The sequence below is a fragment of the Eriocheir sinensis genome, chromosome 32 (genome assembly GCF_024679095.1).
Source record: "Eriocheir sinensis breed Jianghai 21 chromosome 32, ASM2467909v1, whole genome shotgun sequence".
In the NCBI taxonomy this organism is placed as follows: Eukaryota; Metazoa; Arthropoda; class Malacostraca; order Decapoda; family Varunidae; genus Eriocheir; species Eriocheir sinensis.
Genome location: NC_066540.1, coordinates 11401800 through 11419255, shown reverse-complemented (window position 1 = coordinate 11419255; position 17456 = coordinate 11401800). Strand labels below are relative to the sequence as shown.

The window sequence follows — 17456 nt, the reverse complement described above, 5'->3', positions numbered from 1 at the left end:
GAAAAATTATATTAATACAAACGCTTTACTCGAGACAGTGTGGCCACTATAAATTATCTTAAGAAATAATAAAAAAACGATACCTGATTGTAAAGGAAATTCTGGTATTCACTTTCTTTTAATGAGGTAAGCACTGTGAGTATTTCCCTAAAGCTAGTAAAAAAAAAGAAACATCCTCCTTTTGAAACTATAAAAATGGAATCAAGTTACAAATACAAATTAAAATGGTGGGATGAAGGGAAGGAATGAGAAGGGTTCGTAAGCCAAGCAAGATTAGTGGTCGTTGGTGCGTCTGGAAGGTTACGCCGCAGAAGGAAATGAAATACTAAATCGAGTTATTGCTAAGTGAGTTCATTTACACAAGCAGTACAAATTAATCGGTAGAGGAATGTGTTTAGGAATGCCTTCACGGCCCACTTCCTGACACGGTTTGTGAAGTGACATGGTGGCGCTCTGAGGGACCCTTCAGGTGACGGAGAAGCAGACAGGCAGATAGATAGATAGGTAGATAGATAGATAGATAGATAGAAAACATAGATAGTAAGTAGAAAATGAAAGGTTACACTATTCAAGTTAACATGGAAAATAAGCCACGCCCACTCATGCCAGACAACCACCAGTAAGATCTTAACCATTCTCATCATATAGACTGAATTGGGAAGTGTCCGCGGCCTGCTTCTGGATTGGCCAACGGTATCCTCCTGGTGGTGAAGGAGTGGGGCGCCTCCTTTTAGTTAACGTGAAGAGTTAGTGTAGGAGGGAAGAACAGGCATGGAGTGTCGTCACCTTGTAAAGTCCCTTCTCACCTGCCTCACCTAAGCCTTAATCAGATGTACATGTTTTATTTGATTACTGGATTCTTCATAAAGTTTTCTTAAGGTTACTCCTATCACTGGTATGTACAGGCTTCTCGTGCTCAAAGGAAGAAAAGAAGAAGAAAGAAGGAAACGGAGGAAGAATTAACCTAATCATGTTCATCTTTAAATCACGTCTCGCAAAGCTAAACGTCTCAGAATTACTCTTAAAAAAAACATTTTAGTGACATCTTTTTTCTCATTAATTTTGGCACTCATATTTGGGTGTTTCCACTTCACTCACTTTTCTTGTCACTCTCCCTTCCTCGTGTTTTCTTGCTGTTCGCCTCCTTCCCTCACACAGTGTCCGTAGCGAGGGAGGGAAGGAGGTAAGGAGGGAGGGAGGACTCTGGTCTGTGAACAAATCCTTGAGTTCAAGTTTTGTCCAACAGTCACCTTTCCATTGTTTTGGTGCTCGTTATAATTTATATGGAATCCAATACATTGTTACATTTTTTTAGTTTTTATCCTTTTTCCTCTTATATAAACTATTTATCTGCATATCACTAACAAAACACTGTAAAACTATGGAATGTAGAACAATAGGAGCCTGGCGCGTCTCAGGCCGACTAATGGTAATAATGTCTAAGTGTGTGGAAACACTTTCTAACTTATTCTGCCGCCGCTGGGCTGAAGGCTTCTCCTCCTACCGAGCCTCGAGGACTACACAGCTAAGGGTTGCGAGGATGACAGTGGTGCTGGCGTGGCGCTGCCGGGGCGGCGCACACACGCACACAGACACACTGCGGGGACACGCGAGGGTCCCCTGGTGTGAACAGCTAATAGTTGGGAATGTTTTCACTGGCCAGAGACGCGTCTCTGGCCAGCTTCCAGTACCGTCTCACAAAGTCTAGATTTAAGGTCAAAATCTAGGTTTGTGTTGTTTGCCGGCCATGACTCCAGCACCCACCGGCCCTTCCCTTGCCAAGACGCAGCGGACACGAACTCGCCGCGGTGTAGCAAGCTGACCCGTCGCCGCCGCCGAATGCCAGAGAGAGAGAGGGCGACCGTCCCGCCCCACACCATCTGGACTGACCCCACACTTGTAGCGAGATCCCTGCGTTAGTGTCCGCCCTCCGGAGGCGCAGGACTCGGGTGGCGACGGTGCGGCACGCGCTGAAAGGCACCGCTCCTCTGGAAGAGGCCCGCCGCCAGAGTGCCCGCGGGGCCACTGTGCGAGGGGGCGGGAGACGTCAGGTGAGGCCCGGGGTCAGCTGTGGTCCGTGGGTGCGGGAGTGTTGGCCGGGCTCAGGCGGGCTGCCCCGGCGAACCCTCGGGGGGAGGTCGAGCCTCAGGGGAACCTGGCCGTGGGTTTGTAGGAGAGGAGCTGCCTTTGGGGTAGAAGTAAGGAGCGAAGCGGTGAAGGCCTGGAGCGAGGGGCGGGTAGATGGGGCGGGGCAGCCTCACGCCGCCCTCCCCGCCGCCGCCGCTGCTGCCAGACTGAGAGGCCGCAGCGCCGTTCTCCCGTGACGTGGCCCCAATGCCTGCTGGGGAGGTGTTGTTGGCGGCTGCGGCGGCGGTGAGGGAGGCGTGGTGGGCCAGCAGCGTGGCGTTCACCTGGTTGAGGCCATGCAGCGCCGCCCACTGCGACCACAGCTGTAGCGGCAGGTTGACCTGGGGCGGCGCCGAGGCCGTGCGCCCCGCACCCAGGTTGTACAACTGCGAGATGGCGGGCGGCAGGTTGCTGAGGCCGCCCACGCCCGAGCCCAGGCCCGGCGCCAACCCGCCCGAGGCCAGGCCACGCGTCGGGAAGGACGAGGTGTGCGGGGCCAGGGAGGTAGTGGCGTGGGAGGTGGTGGGTGTGGTGGGCGTGGAGGTGTGGGAGGAGCGGAAGAACATGTGGGCGCGGGCGGCGAAGACGGCCCGCTCCTCCAGGCTGAGGTGTGAGGTGGTGCTGTGGTGGGTGTCCATGGAGGAGGCGCCCAAGTTGTTGCGGAAGTACGGGTGTTCGGACAGCATGCTCTCCATCGTCTCCCTGCAACACGGCACGGACAGCGTCAGGGGGGGAGAGCCGCTGCGGGCCGGAGAGAGGCGGGTCAGCAGGGTGAGGCGCCGGTCAGCAGGCACCCCCAAGGGATATGCTGCCGCGCGCCTGCACGCGCACACACACACACACACACACACACACACACACACACACACACACACACACACACACACACACACAAATATGCACAAGCTAAATTATACCAGCAATAAGGATAATAATCTTACTCATATTACTAATGCTACTACTTCTACTAGTGCTACTTCTACTGCTACAACCACTACTACCAATGCTACTACTACTACTTTTACTACTACTACTACTACTACTACTACTACTACTACGACAACTAGTACTATTGCTATTATTTTTTCAACTTTCACTCCTAATGCTACTGTAATAATAATGATAATAATAATAATGATAATAATAATAATAATAATAATAATAATAATAATAATAATAATAATAATAATAATAATAATAATAATAATAATAATAATAATAATAATAATAATAATAATAATAATAATAATAATAATAATAATAATAATAATAATAATAATAATAATAATAACACACACACACACACACACACACACACACACACACACACACACACACACACACACACACACACACACACACACACACACACACACACACACACACACACACACACACACACATTTGTTCTTCATTCCCTTCACTTTTCCCTCCATATCTCTCTTCCCTTTCTCCTCTACCTCCTCCCAGCTTCCCTTTCCTTTTATTTCTCCACCTTTCGTGTATTGCTCTACTTCTATCTTACCGTCTATCTTCCTTTCCTTCCTTCCTTCTTTCCTTCCTTCTTCCCTTCCCTTCCTTCCTTCCTTCTTCCCTTCCTTTCCTTCCTTCCTTCCTTCTTCCTTTCCTTTCTTTATATGTCACTCTTTCCTATTCAATCTTCGGTACCTTTTCTCTGTCCCTTCCTCCCTTTCTTTAGTCCATGTTCCTCTTACCCATTTATTTCTCCCTCCTGCCTTCTTTCCCTCCCTCCCTCCCTCCCTCCCTAGGCGTCGGGGGAAGGATCGATCGCCGAGACCACAACCTGTTCGTAATTAAATAACTCCGACTCTTGATTTGGATGCTGCCTCTCCTCCCCCCCATCTCTCTCTCTCTCTCTCTCTCTCTCTCTCTCTCTCTCTCTCTCTCTCTCTCTCTCTCTCTCTCTCTCTCTCTCTCTCTCTCTCTCTCTCTCTCTCTCTCTCTCTCTCTCTCTCTCTCTCTCTCTCTCTCTCTCTCTCTCTTCCCTCCTTCCCCTCTCTCCCCTCTTTCCTCTCTTTTCCTCTCTCCCTTCTTCCCTCCCTCCGTCACAATTATCAGTCATTGTTTGCCTCGTCCAGCGCGCTGCTCCTGTGATACCTGAGCCTCCCCTTCGCTCCTCTGGCTGATTGGCCGGCTTAGGGACCGCTGGCATAGTGCTCTCGTGCTCTCCTTAGCCGCATAGTACATGACAGGTGCTGGCGACGGGATCAAGTGTCTGTCTCCTGTATGCATGGTGGCTGGTCTTGGTGCGGGGGGGGGGGTAGGACGGGGGGGGTGCGTGTGTGTTTCTGTGGGGGTTGTGTGTGTGTGTGTGTATGTGTGTGTAACGGGCTACATATCTTGGTTTAAATGGGTGTCATTAAAGATTTTTTTTGTTATTTTGGGAAGTGTGTGTTACGAGAGAGAGAGAGAGAGAGAGAGAGAATGTAGGGTAATTTCCTGTGGGAATGCGGGGTTTCGTAACTGAAAATGTGCGAGGTAGGTTAGAAGGTTATCGTTAGTTTAGAATTAGCGAATGTATGAACTGGTTATTTACTGTGTGAGTATTCATAGCTGTGGAAACGTAAGCCTCGATACGCTAGTATCATATGCTTACACTTGTTGGAGGGGAAATGTGTGTTACTGAGAAAAAATTGATTGGGTTAAATAGTAGATCCTGGTAGTAGCAATCTTATGTATACGATGACACGCTAATAGGTAAATATGTGTAATCAGCTCCTGTGCTCTCACGGTACAGGAAGTCGAGGGTTGAGACTTCCATCCGTATTGCAAGCTCACCCTTACCAAAAGTGTCAGTTAATGCCAACTAATAAACCAACGTCATCTTCTTAATAAGTGTTTCTCGCCTCCGTTGCAATTCACATCACTTCCAACTACTTTTTACTCTCTCTTTGCGTCATAACATTGCAGAACGAGAAAATGTATGCGTTGGATGTACTACCTGGTAACACCTTAAAAATGATTCATAGGAAGCTCGTCTTGATCGGGGTTATTATACTGGAATCATAAGAACTGTGCTGAGGGAATGGCGCGGTGAGGCGGAGTTTGGTATCGTTGGAGTCTGTTTCTGTACAAGTCTTTACCCGCCCAAGAGGTGTTCTGGAGGAAGGTGAGGTTTTCAGTTTACTCAAGAGAAAAAAAAAGAAAAATTGTCAGATTAAAAAAAAAAACGTAAAGGGTAATAGCGGGGGAAAATCCTTCGACTACTACCACTACTACTAATACTACTACTGCTACTACTACTACTACTACTACTACTACTACTACTACTACTTTTTTTAACGGGCCTCCATCCATTAGAGTTGCGTTGTGAGCGGTATATTTTCTCATATCCTTTCACAAAGCAATTCATTGGCCCCACCTATTACTACTACTACTACTACTACTACTACACACACACACACACACACACACACACACACACACACACACACACGCGGATCGGGTTTCCAGTGTGGCGGGGCTGGCAGGTGGCGGGAGGCCGGCGAGACACGTGCTGGCGAGGGGGAGAGAGACAGGACGAGGACGAGGACGAGGACGAGAACCATGATGATGAGGATGATGCCGAGGAGGGGAAGGAAGAGGAGGAGGAGGAGGACGAGGAGAAGAGAAAATATGGGTGTGAGGTGAATGAGAAGAATGGGAAAACTGAGAGCGAGAGAGAGAGAGAGAGAGAGAGAGAGAGAGAGAGAGAGAGAGAGAGAGAGAGAGAGAGAGAGAGAGAGAGAGAGAGAGAGAGATTGAAAGAAGAAAAGAAGAAGGAAGGAGACGAAAAGGAGGAGGAGGAAGACGACTAAGATATGTAGAAGGAAGAGGAGGTAAGAGGAGAAGAAAGGGGAGGAATAAACATATATGGTGAAAGGCTAGAAGAAAAAAGAGATTAAGAGAAGGAGGAGGGGGAGGAAAAAGAAGAATATATACAAGGAGAAAGAGAAAGAGGACTAACTGAAGAAAAACAGAACCGAGGCGCAAGACAGACAGATAAACGGACGGGCAGACGAACGACCGGGCCAATCGACTTAAACAGGAGGAGGAGGAAGAGGAGGAGGAGGAGGAGGAAGGGCCCCGCGGGAGGTGTCGAGGGAGGGCCACTGACACCGGGTTACACATGTAATCTCTGAGGGAAGCCAAAGGGGGGAAGGGGGAGGGGGTAGGGGCATTAGAGGGGAGAGGAAACAGAGGGAAACGAGAGCAGGGGAGAGAAGCTAAGTGGAGGGAGGGAGAAAGAGGGGAGAGAGTGAGAGTTTAAGCGGAGAGAGAGAGAGAGAGAGAGAGAGAGAGAGAGAGAGAGAGAGAGAGAGAGAGAGAGAGAGAGAGAGAGAGAGAGAGAGAGAGAGAGAGAGAGAGAGAGAGAGAGAGAGAGAGAGAGAGAGAAGAGAAGAGAAGAGAAGAGAAGAGAGAGAGAGGAGTGCAAGACAAGGCAAGGAGGAAGAACACAGAAGGTATGAAAGAATGGAGGAATGACGAAGGAAAGGTTGATCAGAGAAGAGAGAGAAGAATGACTGCATGAGTGAGAGTGAGAAAGAAAAGGGATTAAGGACTGATAAAGAGGGCAAGGAGAAGAGGAGTAAAGGAGGGAGAGAGAAGGATGGACAGTATGTGACGAACGGAGAAACTAAGAGAACGAGGAATAGGAGAGGGAGAGGGGGCAAGAGGAGGAAAGGAGAGAATGAGGTAAGTGGATTGAGGGAGAAAGCTAAGAGGAGGATGAAAAAAAGAATGAGGGGAGAGAGGGAAGGACAGATAAATAGGGTCGAAGGAAGAAATTAAGAAAACGAGGACTGGGAGAGTTAGGGAAGACAAAGGAGAATAGAGAGAGAAGTAAAAGGAGAAAAGAGGAAATGAGGGAGAACAGAGAACAGAGAAGGAAGGATAGACAGTGAAAAACAGGAAATAGAAACTAAGAGAACGAAAGAATAAGAGAGGGAGAGGAGGCAAAGGAAAAGAAGAAGGAAGGTAAAAGGAGAAGAGAGAAAGAGGGGGAATGGGAAAAAGGGAGAGAGAGAAGGATAGACAGTGAAAAACAGGAGATAGAAATTAAAACAAGGAAAGAATGAGAGAGGTAGAGGAGGCAAAGGAAAAGAAGAAGGAAGGTAAAAGGAGAAGAGAGAAAGAGGGGGAATGGGAAAAAGGGAGAGAGAAGGATAGACAGTGAAAAACAGAGGGTGAAACTGAGAGAACGAGGGAATGAGAGAGGGAGGGTAGACAAGAGGAGGGAGGGAGAGAGGAGGTAAGGAGGGAGGTGTGTCGGACAATGGAGAGAGGCGGTCGTGGGTGTGGTAATGGGGAATTCATGGGCCCTGAGGATCACCAAGTTAGGAGGGTGATGGAAGGCCGCGGGGAGGGAGGGAGAGAGGGGGAGAAGGGAGGAGTAGAGGCAAGGAGGGAAGGGATGTTAGCTGGAGGGACAGCGAGGGGTCGCACGTAAGGAGGAAGTAAGTGAATTTGAAGGAGTGAAGAGGTATGTGAAGGAAGGAAGGAAGGAAGGAAAAGAGAAGGGAAAGAGGAAGTAAGTGAATTTGAAGGAGTGAAGAGCTATGTGGAGGAAGGAAGGAAGGAAGGAAGGAAGGAAAAGAGAAAGGAAAGAAGGAATAAGGAGGAAGTAAGTGAATTTGAAGGAGTGAAGAGCTATGTGAAGAAAGGAAGGAAGGAAGGAAGGAAGGAAAAGATAAGGGAAAGAAGGAATAAGGAGGAAGTAAGTGAATTTGAAGGAGTGAAGTGGTATGTGAAAGAAGGAAGGAAGGAAAGGAGAAAAGAAGGAAGGAATAGAAGGGAGAGAAAACGGAAAGCAGGGAGCAAGGAGAAAGAAGGGATGAAAGGAGTGAGAAACGAGAAAGAAAGAAAAGGAGAGAAAGACGGGAGAAAGAGAAGGAAGGAATGGAATAAGAGATGACAGAAAGGGAGAATGAGGACAGGAGATAAGAAAGAAAGGAAGAAAGGAGGAACATGTACAGATGATAGGAAATTAGTAGAAGAGGATAGGAGGCAGAACAACAACAACAACAACAACAACAAAGGATAAGAAGAAGACAACAATTAAGATAGAAAAAAACTTAACCTTCCAAAAATAAAACCATCAACCAAATATAAATAAATAGTACATGGACAATCACTACACGAAGATAAATGAACACACCCAAATAACAAAAAAAAAAAAAAACACTTATCTAAACTTAATGAGCAACGTGTGTCAATTAATAAGTGTGTGTGTGTGTGTGTGTGTGTGTGTGTGTGTGTGTGTGTGTGTGTGTGTGTGTGTGTGTGTGTGTGTCGTAAATAGCGTGCTGTCGTAATGCTGTGTTGATGATTGATATATTATGCGGGTCATGGATGCTGCGGCGACCAGTACTGCGCCTCGTTCATCAGAGAGAGAGAGAGAGAGAGAGAGAGAGAGAGAGGGGGAGGAAGAGATAGTGACAGAGATGTGTGTGTGTGTGTGTGTGTGTGTGTGTGTGTGTGTGTGTGTGTACAACTGTTTCGGTCAATGAGTGAACGAGTCAGTCTTGCGCGTAAATTGGTTGTAATTCTTTTTTTTTTTTGTGTGTTGGTAATAATTTATGAGTGTGTGATCCATCTACCCTCACCAACACACACACACACACACACACACACACACACACACACACCTGCCCTGTCCCTCCCTCCTTCCCACTCTCCCTACCACCCTCACCACCCTCACCACCACCACCACCACCACCACCACCACCACCGCCATGCCTTGCCGTCTCATTCATCAGTGGCCGCCATTAGTGAAGACGAGGTGAAGGTTAGCTCTGGTCCTGCTCCCCTCCCCACCTCTCCCTCTCCCCTTCCTTCCCTCCCCCTCTCCCCTTCCCCCACCAGCACCTTTGGGTCAGCTTGGGTCACTTGGTTCCCCTCTTGCTCCTTGACCTGTTCCGTGGTGTTGGTTTCCCCTCCCCTCATCTCCCTTCCCCTCCTCTCCCCTTCCCTCCCTTCCTCCCCTCCCTTCCCCTTTTCTTCGCCCCTTCTTTGACCACCCGCATTTATTGGTTCACTTAAGATTGATTTTTTTTTCTATTAAATGTTTTCGTGTGTTATTTTTTAAGTAACGGAGGGTTTTTGTGTGTGTGTCTGTGTGACTGCATGTGAGCTTGTTTGTGTTTATTTCTTTGTTTGTGTGTTAATGTATGTCAGTTGTTACGTATGATTTTTTTGGGGGGGCTTTTTTTCTTCCTCCTCTCTTTTTTTTTTCATTCTATACCTCTCATTTTCTCTACTACTACTCCCTGTACTTACTACTACCACTACTACTATTACTACTTCTACCACCACTACCACTACTACCACTACTACTACCACCACCACCACTACTACCACTACTACTACCACCACCACCACCACTACTACTACTACTACTACTACTACTACTACTACTTCTACTACTAAAAATAATACTAATACAACTACCATTACCACTATCACCACAACTCCTCCACACACCACCAGCATCCCCTTAACCCCTCACACTACCCCTCCTTCACTCACTCCCCTCCCTTATGAGGCGTAAAGGGAGAGGGGAGGAAGGGGAAGGCAGAGGGGGGGTAAGAGAGGCTGGTGTGCATAGACCATGGCTGACCTCCTAGTGGGTCAAATTAGTGTGGGCGTGGCCAAGGTCATGGGAAGTAAGAGGCAGTGACCCCTGACCTGACCACGGGGGGCTGGGAGAGAGAGAGAGAGAGAGAGAGAGAGAGAGAGAGAGCTCATGAAATACTTATACGGCAGCCCTGATATCCTTTTCCCTTCCTCCTCCTCTCCCTTCATCTCCTCCTCCTCCTCCTCCTCCTCCTCCTCCTCCTCCTGCTGCTGTCCCATAAATCATTGCCTGGACGAGGTCATGTGTTGGTCAGGTCATGGGAGAAGGAGTGACGTCATGCGGAACGCGGGAGGGAGGGAGGAAAAGGAAGAGGGAGGAACGGAGGGAGGGAGAGATGATGCTGGGGAGGATGGGAATTGAAGAGGAGGAAGAGAAGGGAGGAGGAAAGGGAAGGAGGGAGATGAGTAAGAGAAAGGGAGGAGGAAGGAAACGGAGGGTTGGAGAGAGAAGGAGGAAGAGAGGAAAGGGAAGACGAAGGGAAGGGAAGGGAGGGAGAGATGATACTAGGGACGAAGGGAGATGAGGAAGAGGAAGGAAAGGGAAGGGAGAGATGGTATTAGCCGGGAAGGGAAGGGAAACTAGGAAAGGGAAAGAAAAGAGGGAGGGAGGAAAGAGAGAAAGGGAAAGGAGAGATGGTATTAGTCAGCAAGGGGAGGGAAACCAGGAAAGAGGAAAGAAAAAGGAAAGGGAAAGAATAGAAGGAGGGACGAAAGAGAGAAAGGGAAGGGAACATAGGGACGGAAGTAAGAAAGAGAAGAAGGGAAGGAGGATGAGAAGGGAAAGAAAAGAAAAAGGGCGGAAAGAGAGAAAGGGAAGGGAACAGAGGAACGGAAGTAAGAAAGAGAGTAAACGAGAAAGTGCACATAGACGGAAAATGAGGGAGAACGGAAGAGGAAGAAAAGAAGGAAAAAAAGAGGAAAGGAAACAAAACGAAGAGCAAATGAGGAAGATAAAAACACAGTAAGAATTAAGTGTGAAAAGAAAGAAAATAAAAACAAGGGAGGAAGGGTGGAATGTAAGGAGGATAGAAAGAGAGACATAAAGAAGGGAGAGAGAAAAAGGAAAGTAAGACATAAGAAGAAGAGAGGGAAGAAGGAAACGCAGGATGAAGTGAAGAAAGGAAGGAAAAGAAGACTAGGAAAACGGGAAGAAGAAGAAGAAGAAGAAGAAGAAAGAGAGAGAGAGAGAGAGAGAGAGAGAGAGAGAGAGAGAGAGAGAGAGAGAGAGAGAGAGAGAGAGAGAGAGAGAGAGAGAGAGAGAGAGAGAGAGAGAGAGAGAGAGAGAGAGAGAGAGAGAGAGAGAGAGAGAGAGAGAGAGAGAGAGAGAGAGAGAGAGAGAGAGAGAGAGAGAGAGAGAGAGAGAGAGAGAGAGAGAGGAAGGGAAGGTTATAGGTGAACATATGGCGGTGAGAACACGATTCCAACAATAACTAGTTTGTGGCCGGCTGTTCATGATTGGCCTGATTTACTCTACTGGTGATTAAGGTTGTGGTGGTGGTGAGGGAGGGGCGTGACGGTGGTGGTGGAGGGCTGTGATTGGGGTGGTGATGATGGAGGGTCGTGATGGGGGTGATGGTGGTGGAGGGCTGTCATTGGGGTGGTGATGGGGGTGATGGTGGTTGAGGGTTGTGATTGGGGTGGTGATGGGGGTGATGGTGGTGGAGGGCTGTGATTGGGGTGGTGATGGTTGTGATGGGGGTGATGGTGGTTGAGGGTTGTGATTGGGGTGGTGATGGGGGTGATGGTGGTGGAGGGCTGTGATTGGGGTGGTGATGGTTGTGACGGTGGTGATGGTGGTGGCGGGTTGCGGTGGCTGTGGTGCGTGGTGGTACTGATCTTGTAGTGGTAGTAGTACCGTGTATATATAACAGAGGTCGTCTTCTCTCTTATATTCTACATTTTTATCTTCCTCTTCATTCCATTCGCTTCTATTTATCTTGCTTTTTCTCTTTCCTTCACTCTAAGCCTCCACAACAAAGCATCTTCCAGACACTCGTTCCTTTTGAAAACATCCATCATTCCCTCCCTCTTTCTTTCCATCTCTAACTATCCCTTTCTTTCACCTAAGCTCCTGTTCCTTCTCTTTGACACCTCTCTATACTTATGAACTTTTCTTTCCTATCCCTTCCTTTCGCCTAAGTTCCTGTTCCTTCTCTTTAGACACTCAACTATACTTATGAACTTCTCTTTCCTATCCCTTCCTTTCACCTAAGTTCCTGTTCCTTCTCTTAGACACTCAACTATACTTATGAACTTCTCTTTCCTATCCCTTCCTTTCGCCTAAGTTCCCGTTCCTTCTCTTAGACACTCAACAATACTTATAAACTTCTCTTTCCTATCCCTTTCTTTCACCTAAGTTCCTGTTCCTTCTCTTAGACACTCAACTATACTTATGAACTTCTCTTTCCTATCCCTTCCTTTCGCCTAAGTTCCCGTTCCTTCTCTTAGACACTCAACAATACTTATAAACTTCTCTTTCCTATCCCTTCCTTTCGCCTAAGTTCCTGTTCCTTCTCTTTGACACCTCTCTATACTTATGAACTTCTCTTCCCTATCCCTTCCTTTCGCCTAAGTTCCTGTTCCTTTTCTGAGACACTCCAGTACTTATGAACTTCTCTTTCCTATCCCTTCCTTTCGCCTAAGTTCCCGTTCCTTCTCTCAGACACTCAACTATACATATGAATTTCTCTTTCCCTCCCTCCAGCCCTCTTAGCTTCCCTCTCCATCCCTCTCAGAGCTTCCCTGCCTCTTCTCTAATCTCTCCTACTCTAAACCCATATTCTCAAATCTTTCGTGAACTTACACACCCACATTAAATTTTGATATGGCTTTTGTAGAAGTTGTGGGTATTTCCCTGAGGGGTTATATGAGCCTGTAGTGATAATTTGACAAGGCGTCTCGTCTCCACCATGAATGTGAAAACACTAATAAAAATTCGATTCATCTCCTTTGTGACCTTTGGAAGTATTTGTTGTGAGCCGAAAACACCTGAGAACATTGGTCTTTTTTCACAACAAAGGAGACGGCGCAAGGGCAACAAAAAGAGTGAAAAAAAAAAGCCCGCTACTCACTGCTCCCATAATAGACAAAAGTAAAGAATAGCCAAAAGAGAGGTCAATTTCGGGTGGAGAGGTGTCTTGAAGGACTTTGATTTCTGCCCCAAGCATGACTTTGCCCTCCTGATACTTCCTCCATCTCTTCCTACTTTCCTCTCAGCATCCGTCACTCCTTTCTCTTCTCAGACATTCATCCCTTCCTTAGCATCCCTTCACCCCTCCTTCTCTCCCGTTTTTTTCTCTTTTATCTCAGCCCACTCCCTACTCCTCCCTCTCTCCTTCTCTCTCCTATGCTCTCTTCCCTTCTTAGATATCCCTACACCCCTCCTTTTCTCCCGTTTTTTCTCTTTTATCACAGCCCACTCCTCCCTACTCCTTCCTCTCTCCTCTCTTCTATGCCCTCTTCCCTTCTTAGACATCCCTTCATCCCTCCTTCTCTCCTTTTTTCCCTTCCTCTCAGAATCTCTCTTTCCCCGTCTCTCTCTCTCAGCCCCCCTCACACCCTCTCCCCCTCTCTCTCTCTCCCTCCCGGACGCCTCACTTGCCACTTCTCCCTAATGACGGCCGAGGGTAATGATGCCACAGACGCCTGACAGACTGACAACCGCTTCCTCTCACACTCCTCCTCCTCCTCCTCCTCCTCCTTCTCCGTCGTGTCTCCTCCTGCTCCTCTTCTTCCTCCTCCGTCATCTGTCCCCTGTTTCTCGTTTTCATCTTCTATCGAGTTTTTTTTTCTATTTAAGGTTTTGTATTTTTGGAAAGGAAGAAAAAGGTGGAGATAGGAAAAGGGATAGTGATGATGATGGTGTGTGTGTGTGTGTGTGTGTGTGTGTGTGTGTGTGTGTGTGTGTGTGTGTGTGTGTGTGGTGACGTAAGTTGAGAGAAAGAAAAAATAAAGTTTCATAACCAAACAAGAGCAAAATAGTGAACAACCATATTTCCCAGTGGCCATCCTCCTCCTCCACCTCCTCCTCCTCCTCCTCCTCCTCCTCCTTTTCCCACGCTTTGCCCTGCTTGACCTAGCGAGTGGGTGGCCATGTGTCTCAGATCTGACCTCCCTTCTCCTCCTCCTCCTCCTCCTCCTTCCTCTTCTCTCTCTTTGCCTCTCTTGTCTTCTTTCCTTTCTTCTTCCATCCCGTTTTCTCTTCTTTCCTGCTCTCCTGTCTTCTCTTATCTTATTATCTTCTCCACTCTCCTTCGCTTTCTTCTTTTCTCTCTTAATGTAGCTTCTTTCTTGATCTTTAATATTTTTTTTCTCCTCCCTCTCCTCCTCCTCTTCCTCCTCCTCCTCCTGCTCCTCCTCCTCCTCCTCCCCCTCCTCTTCCTCCTCAACGGAAACGAATGAAAAATGAAAAGTAGCAGTAAAAATAATAAAATAAAACAGCGATGGTGATTCTTACGTGTTTTCGAACGTTATAAAAATGAAGAATAGGAAAAAAAAACATAAGGATAGTAGTAGTAGTAGTAGTAGTAGTAGTAGTAGTTATCGTTGTTATTGCTTGTATAGTAGTAGTAGTAGTAGGAGGAGGAGGAGGAAAATTAAGAGAAAGGAAATGAAGAAAATAAAAAAGTGAAGGTAGATAGAAAGAAGAGGAAAATTATAGGAAAGGAGAAAGAGTTCCATGACTAAAACAGGTCCATGAAAAACAATAAAAAAGGATGAAAAGGAAGACGGGGAGAAGAAAGAACAGAAGGAGGAAGTAAGGAAGAAAAGGGAAGAGGAGGAGAGGGGGAAAAGGAGAAGGAGGAGGAGGAGGAGACGGCTAAAGAACAGAAGAAGGAAGTAGGGAAGGAGAGGGAAACGAGTATCATGATTAGGAGGAGAATAAAACAAGAAAAAAAACATTAAAAAGGAAGAGAAGGAGGAGGAGGAGGAGGAGGAGGAGGAGAAGAAGACGGAGGAGGAGGAAGAGAAAGAGAAGAAGAAAGAAGAAGAGGAAGTAGGGAAGAAGAGGGAAACGAGAAACATGACTGGAACGAGAAAAAAACATGAAAAAAAACAATAAAAAGGAGGAGGAGGAGGAGGAGGAGAAGAATATGGAGGAGGAAGAGAAGAAGAAAGAACAAGAGGAAGTAGGGAAGAAGAGGGAAACGAGAAACATGATTGGGACGAGAAAAAAAAAACAAGAATAAAAAACAATAAAAATTAGGAGGAGGAGGAGGAGGAGGAAGAGGAGGAGGAGGTGAAAGCTAAAGAACAGGAGGAGGAAGTAGGGAAGAAGGGGGAAGAGGGTAACATGATTGGAAGGAGAATGAGACAAGGGAGAGTCAAATCAAATCTATATCCTCCCTTAACTCGGGTACCACTTATCTTTTTTTTTTGTTGTACACTTTTTAAACCACCGTGTCCTTCCTGCTTCCTCTTCCTCCCTTAACTTTAGCCCCTTCATACCGTTTTCCTCCTCTCATCTCCCTCACTTGATCTCTCTTTCGGTCACCTCTTTGGGGTTCTATTTTACGAACAGCGAGTAGCGGGCTTTTTTTTTATTATTGTTTCCTTTTTTTGTGCCCTTGAGCTGTCTCCTGTGTTATAAAAAAAAAGATCTGCTCTCCCTCCGTCCTATAGCTCCCTCCTTCCTTCTTCTCCCTTCTACACCCTGTCCACTCCTTCATCTTCTTTTCCCTTTCACCTCCCTCCCTTCACCTTCACGCTCTCTCCCTCCTCTATCCTTCCTTTCTCTCACCATCCTTCCCTCACTTCTCTCCTAATTCCTATCTCCTTTTTTTCTCCCTGTTCCTCCGCCACTCCCTATCTTTCACCTCCTTCCCTCACTCCCTCATTTTTCATCTCACTGTTCTGTTTTTTCTTCTGTAATTCTTGATAACTCCCTCATTTCTTCTTCTCAATCTTCTTTTTCTTTTTCCTGCTCCTTTCCCACTCCCTATCTCCTTTAAACTCCTTGTATCTCCTTCACTCCCTCCTATTTCTCCTACCTCTCTCATTTTCTCCTCTTCCATCTCTCCTTTCCTTCTTGTTTCCTATACTTTCCTCATCCCTTTTTAAACTCCTTGTAGCACCCTCATTTTTCCCTGTCCCCTTTTCTTCTTCTCTCCTTTCTACTCCTTTACTACATTTCTCTCCACGTTCTCTTCATTCCTTTCTCCCTTCCTTTCCTTTACTTTTCCACTCCTTCATCTTACTCCTCTTCTTTCCTCCTCATACTTTCTTCCTCGTTGTGTGTCTCTCTTCCTCATTCTTCTCTCCCTCTTATCCCCTTACTACATTTCTCTCCACGTTCTCTTCATTCCTTTCTCCCTTCCTTTCCTTTACTTTTCCACTCCTTCATCTTACTCCTCTTCTTTCCTCCTCATACTTTCTTCCTCTTCGTGTGTCTCTCCCCCTCATTCTTCTCTCCCCATCTACGCAGTTTTCTTTTCTATTCTCATTCTTTACGTCACCTCTCAACCGCTTTCCTCACTCCCCTCTCTCCTTCCTCACCTCCCTCCCTTCCCTCCCCTTCTTTCCTCCATGCTTCCTTCTCTTCCACCCTCCCACCCATTCCTACTACCCTCTCCCCTTCCACCCTCCCGCTCACCACCCTCCCCTCTTTCCTCCTTCCCCTCCCTTGCACCCACCCCCCTCGTCTCCCCTCTCAACGTGACAACTGCCGCCACCCTCACACCTCCAAGGGTGGAAGGTAACACTACGACACGTCACCCGTCACCCCTCACGCCCCCCTCCACGACTGACTGACGAGGGGACGAAGGGAGGGAGGGGGAGAAAGGGAGAATGAGGGGTGGGCGGAGGAAGGGAGGGTGAGTGTGAAGGAAGAGGAGGAAGGGATGAAGGGGATGGAAGGAGGAAGAAGGGAAGGAGATGAGTAGGTGAAGAAGGGAGGAAGGGAGGGTAAGGCTGGTAGAGGAGGAAGGGAAGACGGGAGAGTCGGGCAAGGAAGGGAGACATTGAGAGAGGAAGGGAGTAAATACAGAATGGTAAAGAGGGGAAGAAGATGGAATGACTGAGAAAGGGAGAAGAAGAAGAGGGGAGGAAGAAAAGTAACTAGTGGGAGGAACGAAGGAATGGGGAGATGGGGAGGAAAAAAAAAGAAATAGAGAAAGAAGAGAGAAAATGGGAAGGGAAGGGAGAAGAAATGGGAGAGAAGTGGAATGGTTGGTGGAGGAAGAGAGAGAGAGGGGAGGATGAACTGAGTGGGGAGGAAGGGAGGGAGGGAAGGGAGGAAGTGCTGGGATGAGATGGGCGGAGCTTCATCGCCAGTCAACCATTCAGTCAGTCAATCAGCCAGCCAGTCAGCCTTTTAGCCATACATCAATCCACCCAGCAAGTCAGTCAGTAAGTCAACCACTCAGACAGCCATTCAGCTATTCATCAATCCAGCCACCAGTCGTCCAGTCAGCCAGTCAGTCAGTCATTTACCCATACAACAATCCATTCATCCAGTCACTCAGTAAGTTAACCAGTCAATCAGCCATTCAGACATTCATCAGTTCAACCACCATCCAAACAGTCAGTCTATTTGTCAGGTAATCATGGAGTCTGCCAACCACTCAGCCAGTCAGAAAACCAGTTACTCATCAGTCCATCTAACCAAAAAGACAGTCAAGTATAGCAAAGAAAGCCAGTTATTCAGTCACTCAGCAAGTCAGTTAACAAGCCAAGTACCCTCCCTCCCCCTCACC

At 47.3% G+C, this 17456-nt stretch overlaps 1 protein-coding gene across 3 annotated transcripts in view; it reads right to left on the bottom strand.

The window, feature by feature from the left end:
* Positions 1-330: 330 nt before the first annotated feature.
* Positions 331-17456, bottom strand: part of LOC127006139 (T-box transcription factor TBX20-like) — a 41218-nt gene continuing 24092 nt past the window's right edge. For 2 of the 3 annotated variants that reach the window (XM_050875669.1, XM_050875670.1), the window contains exon 5: positions 331-2868. In XM_050875669.1, the coding sequence (XP_050731626.1) occupies positions 2103-2868 (766 nt within the window). In that variant the 3' untranslated portion in view covers positions 331-2102. The remainder of the gene's footprint in view (positions 2869-17456) is intronic. The other variant, XM_050875671.1, reaches the window with a different exon arrangement.